Source organism: Felis catus, chromosome C1 (genome assembly GCF_018350175.1).
Source record: "Felis catus isolate Fca126 chromosome C1, F.catus_Fca126_mat1.0, whole genome shotgun sequence".
Taxonomy (NCBI): Eukaryota; Metazoa; Chordata; class Mammalia; order Carnivora; family Felidae; genus Felis; species Felis catus.
Genome location: NC_058375.1, coordinates 207702395 through 207718199, shown reverse-complemented (window position 1 = coordinate 207718199; position 15805 = coordinate 207702395). Strand labels below are relative to the sequence as shown.

Below are 15805 nucleotides of genomic sequence, written 5' to 3'. Positions count from 1 at the left end.
CAAAACTGATGAATCCAACTAGACCTTTTGACTACAATAACCCCCCAAATTACAGAAAACTGGAATAAAGGACAATAATTTTTGTCTTTCAAAGCCGACAATCCTCTTTGGTAATGGTAAAAATGATTTGGCAGGTTAAAGCCGGTTTCTATCATCCTATCGCCTATTTTTCACCACTTACCAAAATATTGCACTACATCAAGGGAGTTGTCACTTTATTTCAATGATAATGAAAAAAGAGGTTTTAACGCTATTAAGTCCTGGGTTCCCCTAGGAAGTATCAATGAATCAAGAGGCCCTGGAACTTTTGGAGTTCAGGGAAATTTTATGGATTAACCATCTCCCATCCCTCAGGGCTGAGAAGTGGGGTCGGCGCATCCAAACACAATACCTCCTAAGGCATACAGGCCTCTAATTTCTAACACTACAGGTGACTCCTGCACAAACTCTTCTTTCAACTTTCTGGCTTCTGCCCAAGTACACCTCCCTAGTCCACATGCCCTAGAAAAGCACAGGAACCAGTTCCAGGACTTGGTTATCCACCTGGCACCCCTACGCTCCTCCCCGAGACTACCGTCCGGCGGCCCCGGCCCCGCCCAACCCAGGTCCGGCCCCGGCCCGGCCCGTCGCAGCCCTGCCCAGCCCAGGAAGACCCAGCCCACTACAGACCCGCTCCGGCTCTCTGAACCTCCCCCGCCCACTTCGTTCACGTGACCACGGCCAACCCCACCCCACCCCCGCTCCGCCCTCCACCAATTAGCAACCACCCCTGTCCATAGCCCCGTCCGCGACGTTCCCCTTTCAAAAAGGCAGCTTTCTCCTCCCGCCTTCAGCCCCGCCCCTTTCCCCACCTCCCCGTCCTGCTGGTCCCTCCCACTTCTCTAAGTCCCCGGCCCCTTCCTCCCCTCCCGTTGACCCCTCCCTCTCCCAAGCTTCGCCCCGCCCCACTCGGGGCCGCGCGCTCGCCCTCTTCTCGCGAGATCTGAGCGTCCCCGCCGCGGCCGCCCGCCTCCCCCTCCCGTCCTCCCACCCCCCTCCCCCCAATCTCTCCACTCTCCGGCTCTCCTCCCTCCCTCCTCCCCCCTCCACCCTCTGGGCCGGATCTCGTCTCGCTGAGGCGGAGGAGGAGAAGGAGGAGGAGGACGTTCGGCCTGCGCAGTGAGATGTTTGTCCGTCGCCGCCGCCGCCGCCATCGCGGAGGAGCGCGATAAAGGGAGCCGAGCCGGGCGTGAGGGGGACCCCGCGGAGCCGCCGCGCCAGCGCAGCCCCCCCTCAGCCGAGCCCGAGCCGCCGGAGCCCGAGCCGCCGCCGCCCCCGCCGCGGCCGCCCAGGGGCCGGCCAGCTCCTCAGCCCAGCCCGGGGGCCGCGCCGCCGCCCCCAGCGTAGCCCCTCGCCTGCCCGCCCGCCTTAAATGTGACACCGGCGCCTCGGAGTGCGACCCGAAGCCGCCGCCGGGGAGGGGACGAGCACCATGTCGAATCTGAGCAAAGGCACGGGCAGCCGGAAGGACACCAAGATGCGGATCCGGGCCTTTCCGGTGAGTCTCTCGTCGGCGCCTGGGACCCCGGGGCCGGGGGCCCGGCGGAGAGCCGCACGCGAGGCCCGGGCTGAACTCCCCCCAACAGGCCGCAGGCCCGGCCTCCCCTCCCCCACGCCGCCGGCCGCGGGGCGCGAGCCTTCCCGGCAACGGGGCGGCGCGGGGCCCCTGCGCGGCCGCCCTCCCGGGCCGTTCCCCGCGCCCGGCGCCGCGCACCCAGCCGGGGGCTGCTCCTCCAGCCGAGCCGCGGGCGGCGGCCGCGGCCGGGGCCCCTTGGCACCTTCCCACGTCCCTGGGGGTGTAGGCCCGGCCCCTGGCGCTCCCCTCCCGGCCCGCTTCCCGGGACCACCGGACCCGCAGGGACGGGGACCGTGGAAGTCCTCCGTGTGTGGGGCGTGCGTGTAACTTTTCACGTGTGGGCTCGCTGCCGTTTCACAGATCCCCTGGCCTCAAAGATGGCCAACCAAGACCTGTCGGATGATGAAGGGGACTGTCCTCTCCCTCTCCCTTCCTCTCCTCGGGGAGGCTTTTGCCACCGACCTGCCCCCCGACGCAGTGACAGTGGTTCCACGTAACGCTCGCTAGTTGTGGACTAACAACATCAGGTGTATTGATAGCGTCTTTCGTCCACAGGCTGCCGAAGCACTTTACAAACTCTCTTGCGCAGGAATTGCCTCGCCACTCGTAGGAGGGTCAAGGGGAAGCCAGAGAAAACGCACTGGACAGTTGTTTCGCCCCTTCTTTAGCCTTGGAAGCCCAAAAGAACGAGTAGTCACCGCCCCGAGTTGCTCGTCTCTGTAGGTTTTAGTGACCGCCAACGGGTTCTGCCTAGAAACTTTTCTTTCTGAGCCTTACGTTGCGTTACAGGCGCTTGCGGCGTTCAGTATACGGGGTAGAACTTTGGATGTCAGATCTGATCCAGGTAGCCAATGGCAAGCAGTTAAAATGTACTGTTGTAACAGAGAAACTGGACATACTTGCTCATGTCGCTACAGTAACAGGTCTTCGTCAAGATAGACAAACTAGCAATTGGACGGAAGATTGTAAAGCACCAAAACCGGAGAAAGATCTCCAGTGTCTTAGCATCATAGACCCGTAACTTGCGAAGGGGGAAAGGTGTGGTTTGTATGTGCTGCTTGGAGCATGCTTTTTGCACAAGGGCAATTTGCAGTGAGGGGAGACTTACTAATACGGTTGTCCCAATTGAGTAAGAAGCCCACCCAGAGAACTTGAGGACTGCTCTGAATTCTTAAAACGTTTAAGAAAAAAAAAAATGGACCTGATGCAGAGTTCTGAAATTGTACTAACCTGAGTGGTGATGTCACTGCATAGAGACTCCAGGCTTTATGTAAAGATAGGATATGCTCAGGAAAATTGAGTGTTTTGATACACCAATTAAAGGGATTTTGAGTTTTTGAAGTTTTTTTCCCCCCAGTAAATGCGAGAAAGAAAAAGGAAGTGAGAAATGTTGACAGAAGAGAGCTCATGAAGTCGATCAGCATGTTTTCCCTTATAATGAAGTGAGCTGGGTTTGTCATGGGTTAGGTAGTGTTTTGCTACTAAATCAGTTGTGAACATTTTTAGCAGAACTTAGAATTAAAAAGAATCTTAAATAGTTTTATACAGTAAGTTTTCTAGGAAAATTTGCTATTCTTGAAGTCTTGAGTTCTTCTAAATCAGATTTGTTAGTAAAATCTGTAATAGCTCACGTTAGACGTTAACTCGTTTTTGTTAATACTGTGAGTAACCACTTTTATTTTAAGTGTGATCCGTTTTTTCGTCTCTTTAGGTTTACCCGTTCCTACCTGGTCTTCATTCCCTCATTCATTCAATAAATACTACTGTGTGCCAGACACTGTTCTAGGGGCTTGGAATATGTCAGTATAGCTGGAAGAATCAAGACCCCTTCCTTCTGGATGTTGTGTTATTGGAAGAGGCAGGAGAGAATTTCATTATTCCTTTAGCAGAGGACTATAATATATGATATGTTAGCGCTGAGTACCGAAACCGATTTTTTTTTTTTTTTTTTTTTTTTTTTTTTTACACGTAGTGTTATGGTTGTGATCTCATTTGGACCTTTTCTGTCCATAACTTGTTGCCATCTAAGATTTTCTAAAATCCTTTATTGAAGTTAGTAAATGACAGGTGTTTGATATTCAGTGGTTTAATATCTGCTAATTTTTAAAAGCATAATTTTTCATTATTTCATAAGTCTTCATACTCCTAAGTAGTTTCCACTGAAAAGAATCCTGTTTTTTAATACATACATTTTTAAGTCATAGTTCTTTGAGCCTTCACTAAGATACATGCGTTGGTGGTATGGTATTTCACTGACTTATCCTTTGGTAAATGTTTGAGTACTTCCTAGACCTTCAAATTTTTTCTTTCAGGTTAGCAGTCTTCTAGTAGCAAATGCATAGTATTCCATAAAGAAAAAATAGTATTTATGTGTATACATATGTATAGTACTTACAGGTATTGTATTTTGCATTACTGTTTGGATATATACTGTAGGTACTGTAGTCTAAGGAAATTGTAGTTTACCAGAGGTCTCAAGTGCTCATTTCAGATTCTGTTTTATAAATTGATGCAGAAAGTGTAAAATATGTATTGAGATTGTTTTGTTTTCGTTGCAGAATGGAGTGGTAGGTGGACTTCCAGGTATTTGATAGATGTCTAAGCCTACTGCAGATACAGTCCCATCAGTAAAGTCAAGTTCCTTTTAGCGTTTTGAGGGCATACCGTAAGTGTGCCTTCATCATTGTTCACAAGAGTAAAAGTTATGCCATACCACAGTTTTATACACAATTTGCATTTTAAGTAGAGCTTTTCATAAGATTTTAAGAGAAATGAGTTCTTTTTAAGATGGAAAACAATAAGGGACTTTTTGGATTTATAAATTGTTGATGGAGTTAAAGTTTATCCCAGTTTGTTAGCTTTCCTGCAGTGCACTAATATATATGGCATTTCACATTCTTTTTTTTTTTTTTTTTTGGTACCCTAAATAACAGCAAGGGCCACAAAACATTTTTAAGAAAGGAGCCTGGAGTTGTGAAACTCCTGGAAGCTCTGTGGATTTGGATCAGAGTGCTGCCCCAAGAAGTTCTGCCCTTCTTTCCTTGCCGTTGCCGTCTGTCTCACCCCTGAGCTTTTGTTCCGCTATGTAGGATTAGTTGCTGTCAGGTGAACCTTTTGTTCTTACGTTTGAAAAGCCATTCCTCACCATCTGTACTTTCCACATGGGTTCTGTCCACATGGGCTTGAAAGATTGGATTGGATTGGATTGGATTGGATTGGATTGGATTGGAGGAGATACGTTTGAATGAAAATACTGGCCTCTCTTCTGGTATGTCTTTTTTGGCTTAGCCGTCAGAGTAGGAATCGTGTTATGAAAGTGATGGTCTTTAGAGTGTGGTCTGGAAATGGTTTCGATTGTTAGTTTATAGACGCATGCTAAATCATGGTGAAGAGTCTCAGGTTGTGATGTCCACACCGTAATTCCAGATGAGCTTCACAGAGCTCCTGTCTGTGTGGCATGGGCAGTAAGTGACGTGGAGGTTATTGTTAGGTGGAAAGCACAGAGTAACATTAGAGAGAGATGAGTTTTAAGATCATCTGTGATATACCTGCGAGCACAAGAGTTTAATAACAAATGGAGACAGTTAAGGTTTTTGTTTTTCCTGGCTATAGTAAAATTTGCTAAATTTGGGGGAATAGCTTGATGTTCATAATAGATTTCCCTTCCTTAGAGAACATAGTTGTTGTCTAGGACTGCTGGAGTGTATAGACGGGAAAGCTGAATGACAGTCTGACAGATCACACAGGGTGGGGAATTAACTATTTTTTGTTCTCTAGTGTAGAGAAATTAAGGAGTAAGGTGTAACAGATTCATTGAAGTGTCACTTAAACTTAGACTGATTCTTTCTAATAGTTCCAGGACAGCCAGTTGGGTTGTAGCTGTTAGTACCTCTCTGGCTTTAGAAATTAAAAAACAAAAGCATAAAGTAGGTATCTATAAGATGTGTATATTTGCATTATCTTCCTAGATAACCCTTCACAGGAGCCTGGAAAATTATTAGTATCAATATTAAATTTGCAAGTATTTTAGAGTGTAGAAAATACTGTAGAAATTGACCTTCTAAATAATACTTCAGTCACAAGGTCAGTTCATTGAGACAAAATAGAGAAAGCTTCACTTGTTTGTACGTTATTCATTCATTAAATGTAGCTAAGTAGTAACAGCACTTTTCCAGTTTATGAAGATGATATGTTTAAGACTAGAGAAAGTAGTATGCCTTCCCTTTGTATTCTAAGTTGCTCCCAGCTGTCCCTTTGAGATAACTTTTTGCTGTTACTTGCAAGATCATCTGATGTTCGTTAGCAGTTTTGTTAAATTTTTGTAAAAGTTACTCGACAATTTGTAGTTTTGAATAATCCAATTTTGAAAGTAGTTCTCGTTTGTTCATTGTAAATGCAACAAAAAAGTAAAGGTGTTACTAGTAAGCACAAATCCTTGAGCTATAATAGGAATTGCAATTAGTGTCTGTCAGTGTATTGTGAAAACCAGTCATAATCTGTCAAAGCAGTGAATTCATTTTAGTAGATTTTCTAATTATAAAAGTGATGCATATTCATGATAGAAAATGTTAAGTATCTAAATTTATAAATAAGGAAATAAAAATCACCTCTAGGGGCACCTGGGTGGCTCAGTTGGTTAAGCGTCCAGGTCATGATCTCACAGTCATGAGTTCGAGCCCCACATCGGGCTCTGTGCTGACAGTCCTGAGCCTGGAGCCTGCTTCAGATTCTGTCTCCCTCTCTCTCTGCCCCTCCCCTGCTTGTGCTCTGTCTCTTTCAAAAATAAATGTAAAAAAAATTTTAAAAATCACCTCTAGTTCTACTGCTTGGACATAAGCAATATTTACATTTTGATGTGTTTTCTTTTAATTTTTCATACACTTCTGAACCCTTAGTAAAATTGAGGTACTATGTCACGTTATAAACTTTTTTTAAAATATAGTATTTTCATGTTAAATATATCAATATGACTTGTACAGAGTAACACTCTAGGGTACCTCAGTTTGCTTAACCATTTCCCTACTGCCAGGTATTTTGATTAATTCCAGTTAGTTCATATTTCCTCTGCTACAGATAATGCAACTGTGATTATTTAGGCACATAAATACTGAACCTATCCATGATTATGGAATTACTGAGCCAGACAGAATTGGTATATGTTGCCAAATTGACCTCCAGAAAGGTAGGAATTAATAATAGCTAACACTTAATGAATGCTTATCGTGTGCCACACACACTGTTCTTTGTCTTTTACTGTGCTTTGCGTGTGTAAACTCATTTCATTTGCACAACTGTATGGAGTACAATCATCATTTGTTTTACAAAAGAAGCCTTGAAAACCCAAGAAATTTTCTTAAGGTCACTGTGCTTGTAAGTGGCAGAACTAGGATCCTAATGCAGAGCCTCTGGCTCTAAAGGGAATGCTCTTCAGAATTAATTATACAAGTCAAGGTTATATTAGTGTATTTCTATTGTGTAGCAGTGCCTTAGCCAGCATTTTATATCTTTAATTTCATAGGTGAAAAAATAGTACTTTAATACTTTAATTTGCATGTCTTTGACGACTCCTAAGAATAAAACTATGGATAGTCTGTAGGGAATTTTCCTTTAGTTTTACTTTATTCAACATGTGTGTTGGGAGTCTGACTAAAAAATAGACTGAGAATATAATAGAGTGTAGGCTTTGGACTGCCAGGTTTTGAGTGTCATTTCTACCTTATTCTAGCTTCATCATCTTTAACAAGTTACTTAACTTCTTCTAGCTTCAGTTTCCCCCTCTGAAATGAAAATACTAATAGGACCTACCTTACAGGGTTGTTGTGAAATAGAATAAAGCATTAGAACACTACCTAGCTCAAAGGTGCGGTTTGTACCACTATTTAGCCATGGTTATGCCACAAGTTAAATGTTAAGATTGAATGTTATTTTTACAGGTTGTTATATTGTAATACTAAATGCTCATTTTAGTGATGCTGCCATTTTTTTTGGTACAATTCTTAGAGCTTACATTTTGAAAAGCCTGCATGGCCAGTTTGAACCACACTAAAAATCAGTCCCAAAGGATATAGGTTTGGTACCGTTGGGACACTTGCAAAGAATGCTACTGGCTCTTGGGGGTAGATTCAGAAAAGTTGTGATAATGATTCTTGCATAATCATTGGAATAAGTATGTCACATCTTAGATAACTTTGTTGAGGGAGTGTGATGTACGTAATAGAAAGTACGCGCCAAATATTTATCTAAAAATACGTTTTGCTTCTCTTCATTTCTTCCCTTTCTTTTCCGTTCCCTTCTTTTTTTGTTTCTCTCATGAACTAGGTTGTGGACCCCGCCCAAAGCTTATACCAGACACCCTTTTGAACCACGAAGCACTTAGCTTAGTGTTAGACACAGTGTGTGGATGGTTAGTGAATGATTGATTAAATGAGAAACTAGGCCTTTAAGCTAAACCATAGTAATTGATTAATTGGATAAGTTGATGCAAGTACCGCTCTGAAATGTTTGAACTCTCTTTGCGACTACAAGTGAAGTCTTAAGATGTAGCAGGTCATTAATGATCTTGTGGCACTTCCTTTGAAGGGTAGTCAGCCTAGTCTCCTGAAACAACGATGATTTGAAAGTAGAGCTAGTATGATGCATTGGTAGTAACCTTGGCTTGAGCTTTTGAAGACCAAACCTGTAGTCCGGTCTTTTTGGCTCACTAGCTGTACTCTGCAATTGACTCCCTTCTCCATGATTTTTTCTTCTCAGCCTGTTGAGCTGTCCACTGTGATCCCCCATTTTCATTGCAGATTGACTCTTCTGTATCTTCAGCCTGTTCTCAGAGTTCTTTGCCTTCTTTGCATCTGAAACCTGGCTTTACCCTGGGAATTCAGGCTTATCTTCTTAAGTTGGTGTGTCTGTTTTCCTTGTAATTCTTAAACCATTAGGCCCCGAAACCATTTATTAACCACATCTGTCACCTTTTGTGGCCTGGGCCATTGTGAACTGTTCTTTTTTGCACTCCCTGTGACTGTGTCCTAACTTCTTAAACGTGTTCCTTTAGTCACTGAAGACTTTCATACCTTCCTCACATTCTTTCCAGTTCAGATCTTAATTTCATCCAATACATGTGGCACAGTCATTCATTTATTCAATTTAAAATCAGTTATTATGTGTTCCTCCTGGGGGTCAGGATCAAACAGGATGATCAGACAGACCTGGCCTCTTCTTATTACAGTGGTCTTCACTCTGTCTTAGAGCTTATCATTTTGTTGCTTTAGAAATCTTAAACTTTGATATTACGTTCTATCTTAGCTTCTCCATTTGTTAGATGTAGTGAGCAAATCACTTGTTTCCTCTTTTGTAAGAAGAGAAAACAGTACCTACTTCTTCAGAATAGTTAATACATGTAAAGCTCTTAGGATAGTGTGTGGCACAACGTAAGCATTCTAAATAAATGCAGGTTGTTATTATTTCATTATTCTATTGTACTTGTTGCTTGTTTTCCTTCTGACATTAATGTGCTCTTGGATCTCAAGAAGATCCCTTTCATTCTTTTAAGCCGTGGTGCCTCCTTATTAGTTAACTAGTTGCTAGTTACTAGTTGCCTCTTCTTTCATACTACCTCCCCAGAGCAAGGCCAGAAATAGCACAAAGTGTCTTGGATCATTCCACCCATCTGCCTTCACTGCTTATATTTTTTAGGCTGTTGTGCACTCCTGGGGAAAATTGGACGATGGTGATATCTAAGCCGGACTCCCAGGGCCTCTGGGCAGGTTTTTTTTTGTGTGTCCCTGGTAAGCTCCTGCTTCCTCTTCCTGTGCAAGCTATTCCGAACTTTAATCACTGTCTTTAAGCTCTTTATTGAGAATTCTTTTATCTGTCTTCCAGAAATTTAACCACTGCTTCACTGTGAAAACTAATGTTATCTTGTGTAAGTTCCTTCAGCTTTCTTTCCTTTCAGTTATAGCCTTTAACCTCTGTCTTTACTCATTCTTTGCCCCTTTCCTCAGGGCTCAGAGAAGGAAGATGTTCTTTTCTTGTTTTATCATGGTAACTGTCTATCATACTGTTATTCTTTATTTTCAAAAGTCTTCAAAGTATATAGTCTGTATCTCCTTTATTAGAACATGATTTTCTTTAGAGGAGGCGTTAAGTCTTTTTGTACTGATCTTTGTCAGTGTAGCACCATAGTATCCAGCAATGTTGCATGAATCAGTGAATAAATACACTCTTGTTTTATTGTCTTTAAGATGGGAAACTACAGCAGTCTTTCTCACAGGTTAGTTATGAGAAAGTGCTTTCTGAGAAACAGTGGCATCAATGAGACATATAAAAGAATTTTTTAATCATAAGGCAGAGTTTCCAAACAAAAGTAATACATTTGATGGAGGACAGTCGTTTTCAAATACTTACAGGGTCTCTAAGACCTAGGAGGCATAGGAGGAGTGGAGTAGGTGTATCTTCAAAACTCTCCTTCTCTTGTTATTTAAAGCCATCTGTAGTTTTCATTTGTACAAAAGATTTCATTTTTAAAAGTTCTATTAACCACTGCTTTAAAATCACTAGTCGTTAATCCAGCCTTTTTAAAGTCAAGGAGAGCTCTACTTGCGCAAGTTGGGACAATTACTAACAAATTGAGAACGGATTCCTTTCGTTGGCCTTAACCCCTTATCCGGAGGTTTTGCTACTAGAAAGCATTCCTTTATTTTTTTAAGTCAGTTTCAAGTTGAAAATGTAGTTAAGTAAAACTTCTTAAATTTGATTTTCATTCGTTTAGTACTTGCAATCGAGAAAGGCATGGACCCAGATTTACTCTTTAAGTGACAAAGGTTACTGCTAAGCAAACGAAGAAGACTTCAAAGGAATGTCTTTAACTACTTTAAGAAAATACAAGCTTTTTTGGAGATATCTTTCTATAAAAGCAACCCCTCAATCGTAAGAGGAATTCTTTAACGTAATGATTGCACGTCATTCTTTTCTGAAGCAACTCTGAACTGAGCAACCCTTAACCTCTCCTATTTGCTCTATTCTCTTGACAGTAATCATGATAAATTCTTTTTCTTTATTTTCAATTTATAGATAGTATGAGAAATTGCTTTATAAGATTATTACTACAACTTGTTGAATGTCTATTTTATGTTAGGCTGTGTTTTAGGTACTTGGAACTGTAATTATCTCAAATCCTTTAGATGTTACTGTTTTAAATCTGTTTAGGTCTGAGAGATACCTGGTAAGGTATGCATAATATCACATGTACATCTAAGAAAGGGCAGAGCCGGGATTTAGATCCCAGATCTGATTCAAAAATTCATGTTCTTCCCGCTGTACCACACTGCTTGGGTGTATTCTTTTTTTTTTTTTTTTTTCCAACGTTTATTTATTTTTGGGACAGAGAGAGACAGAGCATGAACGGGCGAGGGGCAGAGAGAGAGGGAGACACAGAATCGGAAACAGGCTCCAGGCTCTGAGCCATCAGCCCAGAGCCCGACGCGGGGCTCGAACTCACAGACCGCGAGATCGTGACCTGGCTGAAGTCGGACGCTTAACCGACTGCACCACCCAAGCGCCCCGGGTGTATTCTTTTAAGCATTTGCTAGATTCTGAAATATTTACTTTCTCAATAGGAATATATTGGAAAATTAATTCTAAGATTGCTGTTCAAATTATTAACCAGGGGCAGGTCCAGGGGCCCTAAAATTTATACAGTGCAGTACTCCTGATGAAAAAAAATCGAAATTAGTTTTTGGTCATTGGAAGGAGACTTTGAAAGTATAAACCTTGCTAGATTGAAGATAAAATGCATCTCTCATAAGAGAATAAAAGTTACTAAAAACTTGAAATCAATGGAAGTGTATATTCAGTAAAATTTGTGTTGATAAGTTAAGGGTATCCTTATATGTACTGACTGGAATTAAGCAAAGTCATAACTTAGAAGAAAGACATTAGTTGATACATTTGTGAGTTAACACTTTCCTTTTTAAACTAGAAGACTGATAGCACAATTTTTTATAAACTTTTTCCAATTAGCAGACATTCATCTTAAGTATAGGTTTAGAAAAAAGTGATTCTTTGAAATTAACATGTTATGATACTTTAATATAATCCTTAATTTTTGTCTTTGAGAATATACTAAGAAGTAGGTTAAACAGTAAAATCAATTTTGAAGCACAAAGAGCCGATACTTTAAAATAATTCACTTTTCCTCATGGTACATGCAAATGAGACATGAAAAAAGTGTTTTGTTTTGGTTTTTTTTTGATGAAGCTATCCCTAGCCAACTAAACAAGTCATTTATTTGCTCTTGTTTATATTCATATTTTAATTTTTAAAAGCTAAAAGGGATTTTAACGAGAATCTGTGCCAGTCTTCCTTAATAGATGGGGAAAGGGAGGACTAGAGAGGATGATTTACCCAAGTGGATACTCTCATGACTTGAATTTATGGAAGAACCATGACTAGAAGCCTGATTTCCAGTTAAAGGTCTTTTCTCTAGACCAGACTGAAACAATCATATAGCCATAATAATTCAGTGTTAACATTAGCCTATTCAGTTACTAAATGTTGTCTTAAAATTGTGCACCCAAGTGATTTGAGTTGACATGGAGGAAACAACAGAAGGACACTTAGTTTAGGACCCTGGGATTTCTTCATTGCTCTAATTAGCTGTGTGATCTTGAATAAGCCACATGGCCTCAGTTTCCTTATTTGTAAAGTGAGATTTTAATTTGTGGTTATCTTATGCTCATTCCAGCTCTAAAACTTTCAGTAAAAGGCGGTGCATTTATACACCAGTCTAGTTGCTGAATGCTGGTGTGTTCTACCATGGTTTAAAACATTTTCTGTGATGGTGCAGTAGTCACCTACCTATCTTTTGGATTTAGAATGTTCTTTAAAATCAGAGTGGTGTTAAGGGGCGCCTGGGTGGCTCTGTCGGTTAAGCTTCTGACTTCGGCTCAGGTCATGATCTCGTGGTTCATGAGTTTGAGCCTGGGCCAGGCTGTGTGTGATAGCTCAGAGCCTGGAGCTTGCTTCGGATTCTGTGTCTCCCTCCCTCTCTGCCCTCCCTGGCTCTCACTCTGTCTCTTGCTCTCTCAAAAATAAATAAACATTAAAAAAAATTAAAAAAAAAAAAGAATGGTATTATTTCAGTGATGATGCTTAAATAGTAACATGAAGCAGTGGGAAATTAGCTCTGGTTTTTTTGCTTTTTTTTTTGGCATACTTTGTGTGAATTGGTAGCTTCAAGGAATTTTTGAGCAGATTTGATACCAGGTTTTTGTAGTAATTTTTTTGATGGATTTTTGGTATCCTGTCTCATTTGATTACAGTTTAGATTCATTCAAAGACAAAGCTGACAGGTAATTTATACTTTTTCACATTTTTTTCCTCATCCTTTGGACTGTGTATCGCTGATTTCAGGGTAAACTAACTTACAATTTATAGGGCTTTTGACACATTATCATAGTTTTAAAAAACAAGGTTTACCCGTTTCAAAACCACTTAGTGACCTAGGCTGAAGAGAAGAAAATATTGTCACTTTTGATTAAAATTAATACTTTTAGATTGTTAGGATGGAAATATGGAACTCAAACATACGCTCAGATATAAAGTACAAGTAATTTTCTTGGGTCCCTTGGGTGGCTTTGTCAGGTAAGTGTCGGACTTTGCCTCAGGTTATGATCTCACGGCTCCTAGTTCGAGTCCTGCGTTGGACTCTATGCTGACAGCTTGGAGCCTGGAGCCTGCTTCAAATTGTGTGTCTCCCTCTCTTGCTCTGCCCCTCGCCTGCTCACGCCCTGTCTATCTGTCTGTCTGTCTGTCTCTCTCTCTCTCTTTTCTCTCAAAAATGAATAAACATTTAAAAAAAAAGTATAAGTAATTTTCTTAATGGGGGAAGGTCTCTAATTATGATGTTTGAGGAGTTCCAGTTACAATGAATGTTGTATTCTTTGGATAAAATGTGTTTCAGTGTACCAGGCATGTAGCCTGCCTCCCCCTCCTCCTCCCCCCCCTTTTTTTTCTTTTTTTCAGTGAGGACAGCACAGTAGGACAGTGACAAACTTCTTGGCTCAGTGAGAATACTTAAAATTGCATCTTACTGTGATTATTATCAGACCATGAAATGTCACACATATCCTTTCTCATATATGCAAAAGTCATTCATGGAGAGATATATTTGAAATATATTAGTCGTAGTCAAGTCATTTGTGACTTACATGGACTTTAATAGGCTAATCTGGAAGTTTGACCTTTGGTATTTGAAAAAAAAAAAATTGTTCCAAATTTCCATATTGATTTTTTGAACAGCCTCCTACTGCTGAGTGCTGAAATGCAGATTATAATTGAACCTTCTACTGATGATTTAGCTTTCTCATTATAAACATACTGTTCTATAATGGTATTAGAGGCCAGCTGAATGTGGATCGGGTTTAGGTTGTGATTTCACAGAATTGTCCCAGGATCCTGTGCCTTTCTAATTGATCATCTTTTTCTCTGCTCCCTTGACATCAGTTCCTCCTTTCGGCAGCATGGTTCTGCACTCATCTGATCTCCACTGTAACCACAGAGAAACTGGTTAAAGAAACATCAGTCTCAACTTTACATGCAGGCTTAAGTCATTAAGTGAGGCTGTACGTCAGTTTTGTGTAGTAAAGAAGCGAATGTATTGAGTAAGTGCTGTGTGCCAGATGCTTTCACAAACTTTCTTAATTGCCACACAGTACATCATCTCCCATTTCTCCTGCCACAAGCGTGTGAGAAAAGTAGACTCTGGAAAGTTAAATAACTTGTCCAAAATATGAATGTATAGCATGGTACTGTTTTCCTTAATACTTGAGTCTTTGGTTGTACTTTTGATGGTTGAGGTTGGTTAAAGATTAACTGATGGATAAATGGGATTATTGCAGATGTCATAAGCCGTTGTATAGTCATTGGTCATCAGATAAGACTCATCATCATCATTAACTGTAACTGGACTACATTCAAATCATAGTTTTTGAGAGTCACCTAGGCATTGTCCCATGTATTATTATAAAGGATACAATAAAATAAAGGGAGAGAGAATTTATATTACTCTAAGTTGCTTATAATCTGGAAGGCAGCTTCCTTACATAATTTATGGCTTAGTTGTGTCTCACTAGAATACTGTCATTCCTCAGATATTTGTACCAGAGCAATTTTTTTTTGAGGCTGAAGCTCAAAATTAAGATTAAGCATTTTTCCTTGTTTATTTTTTTCTAGCTGTGTCATTCTGAATTGCTTGGAATTTCAAATTCTCACCCTTTTCCCCCACCCACCCTGTTCTAAATTTCTTGTTGAAAATTATTCACAGGGGACTAAAGACTTCTTGTGCTTTGTATACAGTGGATGTGAAGAATACAGTTCTCTTCATTTTAGTTTAATTGGCTCATGCTGTAGTTCTCTCCAACTCTTGGTAATTACAGAACCTTCAAGATGTGTAAGTATATAACAGACCGACATCCTTTCAAATTCAGACATTTTAAAGGTTATGTTTTTACATCATTTGAAATAGTGTAGATGAATAACCAAAGATATTTGTGAAAGAAAATAAACACTTAAGGTTATTTTTGCTATTGATACTTACTAATGAGGGAATTGTAATCCTGGATTAGGAAGATGCAAGAGGGTGGAGGTCATTTTTAAAAATTAAACTCTTGATTTGTTTTTTAAAAGTCTCATTAAACCATAAGCATTTAGGAATACTTAATTATAGCTTTCCTTTTAAAAAGAACTTTTGTTTTCTTGCTAAATGAATTTACCGTCCTTGCTGATCACTTTATAACTTGAACTTGTTGGAGCAGAATACTGTATATGCCTAATAATGAGCAAACATTACGTGTGTGTATGCATTCCATTATTTTATTGTTTTGTTGAGGCATTACATTCCTTCCTGAGTGTATTTGCAATTAATGGATCCTAAGTAAAGCAATTTCATCAATGAGATCAAAATCCTGCTCAAATAATTTAGAATATCACTTTTAAAAAAATGTTACTACTCTTTTTAAAAAAGTACACAATGTTAAGGCCTTTAAGTTTTATGACTCTGAGTGAAGTATATAGACTGATGTTTTTATGGTTAACATATTGATGAAATTTGGGGCGCCTGGGTGGCTCAGTGGGTTAAGCATCAGACTTCACCTCAGGTCATGATCTCGTAGTTTGCAAGTTTGAACTCCATGTGGGGCT

At 40.7% G+C, this 15805-nt stretch overlaps 1 protein-coding gene across 3 annotated transcripts in view; it reads left to right on the top strand.

Annotated features, from left to right (window-relative positions):
• Window positions 1–1043: 1043 nt before the first annotated feature.
• CUL3 (cullin 3) overlaps window positions 1044–15805 on the top strand; it is a 95696-nt gene continuing 80934 nt past the window's right edge. For 2 of the 3 annotated variants that reach the window (XM_023259738.2, XM_023259737.2), the window contains exon 1: window positions 1044–1537. In XM_023259738.2, the coding sequence (XP_023115506.1) occupies window positions 1472–1537 (66 nt within the window). In that variant the 5' untranslated portion in view covers window positions 1044–1471. Of the gene's footprint in view, window positions 1538–15032; window positions 15057–15805 lie in introns of those variants that run through there. The other variant, XM_045034548.1, reaches the window with a different exon arrangement.